The sequence below is a fragment of the Triplophysa rosa genome, linkage group LG7 (assembly GCF_024868665.1).
Source record: "Triplophysa rosa linkage group LG7, Trosa_1v2, whole genome shotgun sequence".
In the NCBI taxonomy this organism is placed as follows: Eukaryota; Metazoa; Chordata; class Actinopteri; order Cypriniformes; family Nemacheilidae; genus Triplophysa; species Triplophysa rosa.
In genome coordinates, this window is record NC_079896.1 from 7,887,343 (window position 1) to 7,897,545 (window position 10,203).

General features: G+C 37.1%; 2 protein-coding genes across 2 annotated transcripts in view; one reads left to right on the top strand and one right to left on the bottom strand.

Annotated features, from left to right (window-relative positions):
* The window catches only part of cldn33b (claudin 33b), a 4,772-nt gene extending 909 nt beyond the window's left edge, over positions 1-3,863 (top strand). Inside the window, exon 2 of the mRNA XM_057338277.1 lies at positions 113-3,863. Coding sequence (XP_057194260.1) covers positions 312-980 — 669 coding nt within the window. The 5' untranslated portion in view covers positions 113-311 and the 3' untranslated portion in view covers positions 981-3,863. The remainder of the gene's footprint in view (positions 1-112) is intronic.
* Positions 3,864-7,320: 3,457 nt separating this feature from the next.
* cldn34a (claudin 34a) lies at positions 7,321-8,571 on the bottom strand. The gene has a single exon (XM_057338766.1). It carries the CDS (start codon positions 8,480-8,482, stop codon positions 7,739-7,741), a length of 744 nt encoding a protein of 247 aa, XP_057194749.1. The 5' UTR covers positions 8,483-8,571; the 3' UTR covers positions 7,321-7,738.
* Positions 8,572-10,203: the final 1,632 nt, after the last annotated feature.

The window sequence follows — 10,203 nt, forward strand, 5'->3', positions numbered from 1 at the left end:
CTCTCTCTCTCTCTCTCTCTCTCTCTCTCTCTCTCTCTCTCTCTCTCTCTCTCTCTCTCTCTCTCTCTCTCTCTCTCTCTCTCTCTCTCTCTCTCTCTCTCTCTCCAAACAGCATCCTAGAAGGCAGGGCCTAATGTTCTAGTGCCCTCTTTCCCATGAGTGCCTCTCTTGGTGAAGACTGACGGATTGTGATCCAAGGTGCTTCTTCTGTTCGTCTTGATCTCTGTCACTTTTTTCTCTCTCCTCTCATCAAGAGGAGGCTCTCGAGGAACCAAACAGGCGTAAAGGCTGTTGGTCATTCAGCAGCAAACATGACAAACCCCTGCAATGTGGCTATGGAGCTTCTGGGGATGTTTATTGGGACAGGGGGCTGGTTCTGCTCGCTGGCAGCCACTATCATGCCTCAGTGGCTGTCTCACTCAACTGAGCTGATGGCTTCTGAGAGCTACGAGCAAGGGCTATGGGAGGCCTGTGTGGTACAGGAGGTCGCCGGCACAGAGTGTCGTTCATACGACACCATTCTAGGCCTGGGACACACCTTGACGCTGGCTCGGGTTCTGATGTGTCTGTCAGACGCCACGTGTCTACTCGGACTTCTCCTTGCCATTCCGGCGATGAGTCAGATCAACTGCTGCAAGGGCGAGGAGGGACAGCGGACCAAAAAAGGTTTGAGGATCACAGCTGCTGTGTTTTTATGGCTCGCTGGTTTGCTGGTGCTTACTCCGGTCTCTTACGTCGCCCACGACATCGTTATGAAGTTCTTCGATGAGTCGATACCTCACGTTGTGCCACGGTCAGAGTTCGGGGATGCGCTGTTCGTCGGATGGGCTGCTGGATTTCTTGACGTTGTTGCTTCAGTATTGTTGTTCGCGTCTAGTTTTGGCTCAAGAGACCATGAACGTCATCTTGTGTATCATCATCAAAGGCAAGAGATCATAACTGTGGATGGGTCTTTGAAGAAGCGCACCGAGTATGTTTGACTTTTAAAGGCCTTTTAATGTTGAGGCTTTTTCTGTGGAAAACTTTAATACTTATGCTCAATTTATCCATCGATCAAATCGATGAAACAGGTAAAGCATTATAATGAATTTATCTTTTGATATCTGAATCATCTATCTGATTCTCCTTGTTTTTCTTATCGGTAATATACAAAACAAATCCAAATCAAATCCCTTTATTGTCACTCAACCATATACACAGGTGCAACAGTAGGTGAAAAACTTGGGAGCAGTTCCGACATGTTAGTACAGTATGTTTCTATTTCTTTCAAAGAGCTGTAGCGAACAACACATTTTTTGAATAGCACTAGAAGTTTGTAAAAAGTTAAAAAAGGAATTTGTAGATTTTTATAAAAGATTTTAACCAGAAATATCAGTTATTTATAAGTGTTTTTTTTCCATTCATTGTTTTGCTTTCATATGAGGAGCACATCAGCAGATTAAGTTTAAGGATCACATTGGGTGAATTAAAGCAATCTGAGACATTTTAGTGATTTGACCTTTTTTAGTTTGTGATTCTCACTGAAATGCGTCAGACCAACAAATCTGGAAACTTTATCTCCAATATCCAAATATGGTCATGTTAACCTTGCCATGGGTGCAAGAAATGCTTGTAATGGAACAGCAAAGCCCATTCTCCTGGATTAGCCTGCCCTAATTCATCCTAACAATGAAAAAAGAACATGTGTAATGTTAAGACTGGGACCGTGCAGAATGCATTAGTTCAAATCAAATGTAAATAATATGAACTCTTAATGTCACCTGCAAAAGCAACACATATTGCTTAGCAGTCAGGTGAAGAGCATCTACAAACCAGCTGGTGTGAATACTGAACAGTCTAACTTTTGTAAAAATTACACAATAAGCTGACTGAGCAGGCATAAATCATACAAATATCAACCTATATTATTATATATACAATACCTATTCACTTTCTTGTTTGCTCTCTGTTTTTTCTGTAATAATTTAGTTTTATAGTCATGTATTTACAATTATGCCATTTCTATGCAGCAAATATGAAAATTCTGTCATGAATTACTCACCCATACCCCCCCAAAATCTGTATAAATTTCTTTGCTCTGTTGAACACAAAGATATTTTGAAGAATGTAAGCAACTGACAGTTCTGGGGCTTCAGTGACTATCATAGAAAAGATGTAAATGATAGTTAAAGGTGCCCCAGAACTGTTTGCTTTCCAAAATTCTTCAAAATATCTTCTTTTGTGTTCAACGAAACAAAAATTTTATATTATAATTTTAAAATTTAATTTAATACTTTTTCCTACTATGGTAGTCGATGGTGCGCCAGAACTGTCAGTTGCTAACATTCTTCCAAAGATCTTTCAATGTGTTTATACAGGCTTGGAACAACTTGGTGAGTAAATGATTACAGGATTTCTATTTTGGGGTGAAGTATCCCTTTAAAGTACAATGCATTGAAGCTATAAATGTTTTCAGCTTGTGCATTTCCTGGGAATCTAACCCATGACTCTACCAGTTAAACAATATTAAATGAATGGCTGATGTCAGCTTTACAAATCAAGAGTGCAAAAAGGACAAATGAAACAAAATCCGAGTCCTCTATGTTCTTGTGCTCATTCAGGTGAGCTAATGGCAATAAAATTCCTGCTTGAGTGTAATAGTCTCTGATGGTCAGAATAAAGACTAAGCTGTGTATAATGAAGACTTTAATGAGCAGCATGTACCCTGTGGAATGCCAAACAGTTCTGCCTCCTCTTTTCTATCCTAACTGTGATTTGACCAGGTTAATAGCAAGGTTACTTTCCAACAGGTACAGCCCTGTTCCAGACAGAAGCACAAGAAACCTCACCAAATGAATTACTCCGAATCTACTAATACCTGATTGTAATAATGGTTTTAGATACAGTGTTTACATTTTGTAATGGAAGTCAACAGTTAATCTATAAAATGTTAAGCACTTTTTATGTTTGAAGAAGAGGTAGAAATAGGTAAAAACCAATCAAAATCAATTGATATCAATCAAAAAATGTAGTTTTTCTTCAATATAACACAAAATCAGAATCTCATCCAAACTGCAGATGTTGATGTAGTTCATTTTCATACAACAATTGTAAATGGTTTGCAACTTTAACTTTTATTGTATGTAAAGGGGACATTTCCTTTGAGATATCAACATTTACATCAATCCCAGCATATGCACAGATCTACAAATAAAAAAAAAATGGTATAAATGTGTTCTCAGACGTGAAGGCGCCACAAAGATTGTGCCCTGATCTGACTTCCTGCGATGGATATTGATAGTGAAAATGGGCGGTATGTTTAGATTTAGATGTTTAGCTATTAACGTTCATTTCCAGCCTTTGGCTCGGCATAGAAATACCCTTGACAGAAAGGGGAAATGGTGTCTTCAACAGTGTTGGGTGTAACTAGTTACTAAGTAATTAGTTACTGTAATTTAATTACTTTTCCCTTGAAAAAGTAAAGTAAGGGATTACTCTTATTTTTCTGTAATTTAATTACAGTTACTTCTGATGTAATTAAACGAAATACTTTGTGTAATATGTGTGTGCGCAGAAGAGGAATTTACATCAAAATTCAAAGTCTAACTTTAAAATCCGTGCTTTAATGTATAATTCTCACATTTGTAATTAATAATAATACTTTATGTAGTTTTATATTATTTATTTGAATGAATTAAAAGAGCCATTTCATGTCTGTCCTTGAATCACTTAACTCATCAAGGTTGATGTAGGATATAGAAAGTAATTTGTAATAAGTAATTAAATACTTTTTGAAGAGAGTAACTTGTACAGTAATCTAATTACGTTTTCAAATGTGTAATTAGTAACTAGTAATTAATTACTTTTTCAGAGTAACTTACCCAACACTGGTCTTCAACTCATTAGGAACAATGTCCTAATGCAGCTAACTGCAAACAATAGAGAGTGAAAAAAGCTGATTAACGAAAACATTGCGCTATTGTCAACATTTTATACAGTGGGTAAACACCATTCAAAATAAAATAGTTGTTATTGACATTGTTACATCACGGCATAATGTGAATATTATATAATGTCTGTGAATAATTTACTTTGGAGAACAATAAGGCAAACACAAAGCAAACATGCGTGATGCACTATTATCGCAAATGGCATCTGTTTTATTTATCTTTTACCTCATGCATTTTTATGCAATACATATTTAAAAGAAATTTAGTGCAAAGAAAGGCTAAAATTTGACTGTATTTTATTTTGCAATTTGTGACTATACCAAACACTGATGAAACAGCATAAAAATTAACATTTCTATGGAGTATAAAAACTTTTTATAAACTTATAAAAGTAAAAGTAAAATTAAAATTATACCATCAAGTCTTGCTTATTGTTTTATTTTATTTTATCACCTAAAAATCTGAAGCCATTAGTGTGATTGGTCTCCAAGGATAGCCTGTAGTGCAAGCAAACAAAAGATGCTATGCTCATACAGAGGAGCAGAGGGTACGATGACCTGTGTAGATGTGATACAGGCTGCAGCTCAAGGCCAGAGAAGGTACCACAAAGGAATTTCAAGACATTCTAAAAATGCCAACGGTTTCTCACGCTGCAACATCTGACGCCAAAATGACTCTGCCCCAGCGGTGTTGATCACACAACACGCCCAGCAGTGTGTTCCAACACGCCCATCAAATGATCACACAAACACACCCATCACAACACACCACAGCTTTTACATCAATGCCCCCTCCCCCAGTACACCTAAAAAGTCAATAATTATTTCAAAATTCATGACTAATTATGTATAGTTAATTGCATAATGAAGCTAATTATTTTATAGGCTGTTTCGCAGGCTTTTTTAAAAATTGCTTTCATGTAAGCAAAACCACCTGTGGGTTTCATCTTGGAATTTAGCAGATACAGTATAAAGACATTTTTTAGGGGGCCAATGATAATTTTATTGTTTTTATCAAACCTTAAAGACAGACGTTGGATACACACAAACGTACAAACTGTACAGAAACAATATATGATCTGATACCATAATCTATAATAAATTCATACATTTAAACAAACAGTTCACCCAAAAATGAAAATTCTGTCTTCATTTACTCACTCTCGAGTTGTTCCAAATCTGTACAAATTTCTTTGTTCTGATGAACACAAAGAAAGATATTTGGAAGAATACTTCTAACCAAACAGTTCTTGGCTACCATTGACTACCATAGTAGGACAAATTGCTTTATCAATTTCTTTGTTCTGTTGAACACAAAAGAAGAAATTTTGAAGAATGTAGAAGCAAACAGGTCTGGGGCACTTTCGACTACCATTGTAAATTTTCCTACTATGGTAGTGGCCAAGAACTGTTTGATTACAAGCATTCTTCCAAATATCTTTCTCATCAGAATGAAGAAATGTATTCTAAGAGTGACAATAACATTAAATCTTTGAGAACGAAACATTGGTACAACAAAGTATTGGTACATTTTTTTATACAGTCACTTTTTGCATAAACAACATAACACTTAATGACAATTAATAGGATAATAGTTAAATTAATGATAACTTGAAATAGAAGTTTTATAAACATTTAAATATTTGCGTTAGTTTTACGTATAAATAGTATACTTCCAGTGTATTTACTTATGCAATATGCTTTATGCTGATATGGAAATGCTGAACTGAAAAAAAATGCTATTGGCCAACACCCTTTTCTACAGTTTTGTCTTATCACGCCATGTGTCATAGTATGAAAAGTGTTGGTGTCAGACATCTCAGATAAAATGCACAAACACAGTCGGCTATTCACAATATAGCTCCTATTGTTTTTAACCACTCTTCTATCTTCTGTGGCACAATCTGAATGTGTCCTTCAATACAGCACAAAAATGCTGTTGTTAAAGAAGGTTTCATACTAATATTCATGGAGGGTTGTTTCATTCCACCAACATCACACCCCACTCTCAATCACATGTATGTGTTTATGTTAGCTGCCCACTAGAAGACAATGCGTTTGTCTCAGTATGGAGCCTCAGGATGTTTCCTTCTCCTCTTCCTCAGAACAATGTACATCCAATCAACAATAGCCCAGGGAGTCCATCCTGGCAGGCAAACTGGCCGGTGGTCTTTACCCACTATTCATATAATCCTTAATACTCTTGTGTATGAATTGTGAGTTTTTTTTAAATCAATCATCAGGTTGCAAGGGGACCTTGGCAGACCAGTGAACCGACACAGAAAACCAAATTCGGCTTTAATTGGCAAGGAATGACTTCCCTTTGTCGTATAATCAGGAGGATTATGTGGTTTTATAACAGAGGAAAATCATGTTATATTCAGTGGGATTTGTCAAAATTAATGTTCGATTTTAATAAGATTAAATGTTGGCAAATAATAAACTGGAAGCCCGTAGGGGGTGTTGAAGAACAGTAATAAGGGCAAGTGTCAAGCTGAGTAATAACAGTAAAGTTCATTTCACTCGTGGCAGGGGTTATTTCCTCTGTAAGCAAAAGCCCCTTGTCCCTGTTCAAAGATCCACTCTTAGTCAGCTAAATCCAGGGTCATTTAGTGTTAATGCAGTTTAATGGCAGGTAAAATGAATTGTGGCCCAAGAATGGGCAATTAAAACGCACAAATGTCACAACTTTATTTGTTAAAATAGAACAAATAAAATGGCTTCTACAAATTACGCTAGACTTTTTCTCAGGAGTAACTCTTACACTGTGTTCACACGGCACGAGTCACGCAACGTGGGGCTTTTAAGAAGTTTCTAGTAAAGAATCCATTGTAGCTTGTCGCATATTGCCGTCACGGCTCTAAATAACAATCTAAATACTGAAAAAAGACATTTTCGTCGTTGCGACATGGCATCGCAGTGTGGACATGGTGTTACTCATTTTGGCAATTTCTTTTAATATGTATATTTTATTAAAAAACGATTTGTTATATATAGTATTATCTATACTACTATTAAAAAAGAACAAGCTGACATTCTGAGTATTTACGTTAACACTGTAAAAGTGATGGTTCACCCAAAAATGAAAATTCTGTCATCATTAATTCACCCTTTTGTCATTTTAATCCTATGACTTTCTTTCTTCTGATATTTTGACGAATGTTTGTAACTGAACAGCGTCGGCACCCATTGACTTGCACTGGTTTTGTGTCCATACAATAGAAGTGAATGGGTGCTGCCGTCTTTCGGTTACAAACTTTCTTCAAAATATCTTGTGTTCTGTGGAAGAAAGATAAACCATACGAGTTTGATATGACAAGAGGGTGAGTAAATGATGACAAAACTTTCAGTTTTGGGTGAACTATCCCTTTAAACTGCATTTACCTGCCACCTCACTATTTCTATCCAGTAAATAAAATATTCTACTATGGCATAACTATAAAATATGCCTATTCCTTACAAAATTCAACCAAACTCGAAGAAATATTTTTATTTTATTTGTTGAAACTTATTTTAACTCTTGTATTGTTACATTTTAAATTATTTTAGATCCCAGTGAGGCCCCCTAGTGGGCCCTGGTCCTCTGGTTAGGAAACACTGTGACAACAGATTGAATATATTATTCATTATTTACCCATTTTATACAAAAATATTCACAGTGCATACTATCCATCAAACCTCTAAAATTACTTTACATATTTAAGCATAACTTAAATCCTTATAGTCTTAAAACACAAGAGTTAGTCAATGTTCTTCAAGATTTGCGTTTAACATATTCAACATCATTCCAGGGAGTTATGCACTTCATCATTAAATGTTCTTCTCCATCTCAAAGGCTGGGTTGATCACTCCCTCATCTCGACTCTCTTTAATTGTATCCAGAGAACTTTCAGCCCTGACATTTATGTTATTCAAATGTTCTATTGGTATACTCTTATCAGTCTTGGTTTTGACAGGATCCTTATAGCACATTAAGAATAGCCCACTCACAATGAGCAACACAGATGAGCAGATCCCAATGGCAATCCCCGGGCCCACTTCCTGTTTAATTGGAGCCGGGGGCAGGTAGAAGTCTGGGGGGAAGTCTATAGTGAGATTTGCAAGCACAGAACTCATGTTCCACAGGACAGGAACCAATGAACACGCGGCAGTAAGCCAAAATAAGGAACCCGCCGTCACAAAGGCCAATCTGACACGCCCACTGTCAACCCCAAAGTACGCATTTCTCACCGCATATCCAGCGACCAGGTTCGCCACCACACCCACACCAACAGCAGTCATGCAGAGTACCTGGGCAGCTGCTATTTCTGGAGGAGTGAAGGAGTCTGTAAGACTGATGCTTTTGCAGAATTCAGATGAGTCCAAAATATGACTGTTGAAACAGGCTCTCCATACGCCCACCCAGGCCAATCCTCCGCTGATGATAGATTGATCATCCAAATACCATATTCTCCAGTCATTCACTCCTGAAAGGCATGCTGTGATTATCAATCCTACAAAACCAAATATCAGACCCAAGAATTGCAGATGGGCTGAATGGGCCAGGTAAGCCATGGTTAGAATAAAGACCCAACACCATCCAGCGAAGATTTGTCCTCAGGTCTGCACGCTGTTGTTCACATCACGGTCGCTTTGCAGTTACATGTATTCTGTAAGATAAAAAGTTAACAAATAAATAAAAAAAGAAATTAAATTTTAGCATTGTGTCTAACCACTGGTTAAAGGGATAGTTCACCTGAAAACTAAAATTCTCTCATCATTTTTCACTCCCAATTTGTTCCAAACATATACATTTATTTGTTCTGTTGAACAAAAACAAAGACACTTTGAAAAATGTTGGTAAACAAACAAACAGCGTTGTCCATTGACTTGCATTGGTTTTGAGTTCATACAATAGAAGTCAATGGGTACCGCCGTGGTTCAGTTACCAACATTCTTCAAAATATCTTCTTTTGTGTTCTGCAGAAGAAAGAAAGTCATACAGGTTTGAAATGAGTAAATGACAGAATTTGTATTTTTGGGTGAACTATCCCTTTAAAATACACACTGCTTTGTCATTGAAGGAAAACTGGTCATAACACAATAGACGTAGACAAAAATACCATGAAAAAAAAGACAACTAGATTCACTCTCTTTAGCATAAGCTTTCTCATGGGCGTCTCGCCAGTGGAGAGAAGACAGGAAAGTGAAGGAGCAATGGGATTTGGGCATGACGCAGGCCGGATTCAAACCTGCATTCCCATGGGCACAACAGCTGTTTTTATGACAACGGCATGTACGTTCATTACCCACAGTGCCATACATCAGACAGGTAGAGCCGTCTTGAAGGATATTTACTGAACATGCAACACACAATGTGCTTCCTTTAGACACAAAAGATCTTTTCTGTCTGAGGATGAGGCTTTTTTGTGAAGCGCTATGTTTCCAGAGGAAGGGAAAAGGACACTACAAGGCCAAGCACAAGGCTGCGCATGTGACACCGAGCAATAGAGGAAGAGAAAAGTAACATATCAGATGGGGTCGAGAGAAAGAGAGAGACAGCGAGAATATTTCGTGCCTGGCTCCCTGCACACCTGGGGCTGTGGAATGTTCCAGAATAGGCCGAAAGGTCTTTTACAGTAATCTCCTTGTTCACGCAAGACAGGGAAAGAAAACAAATATACACTTTTGTGATTTCCTGAAAACTTAGAAATAAAATGATGTCCATGTTAAGTTGGTTACCGCCTACTGTTAACAATGTATTTGTAATAGTCTAAGAAATATGTCTTCAGCTCATGTTGTTCAATCGTAAATTCTGTCAAGACTGTAAAACGATTTCTATACGTAAAACATAAGAATCGTTTCCTTACCTGTCAAAAGTTTTGAATCGAAAGCATTTTTGAAACTGTACACATATCCTGCTGTAGGATTATCCACCTTCACTGCTCAAACAAAACTAGGAAACAACGACACTTTACCCAACAGACACGTACAGGTCAAACACAACCGTGGTTAATGATTCATGAACAATATCATTAAATGGAAGAAAGGGGGCGGCAGGATCAATCGATAAAAATCAATGAAATGTTACTCTGGACTGTTGTTGCCATACAGTTGTAATCTGCTTACCTGATGTGTTCGTTTCGACATTGAATATGTTCAATGTAATTTGTTGGGTTATTATTGAAAATTGTTTTCTCCAAACTCTCATTAGTTTACAATACATTTGAAAGAAACACTTTTTTTTTATCCAAAGTCGCTTTGGATAAAAGCGTCTGCTAAATGACTAAATGTAA

Bases quoted from the DNA above. Each gene is read 5' to 3' on its own strand.
- cldn34a (XM_057338766.1), bottom strand. From the start codon at position 8,482: ATGGCTTACCTGGCCCATTCAGCCCATCTGCAATTCTTGGGTCTGATA.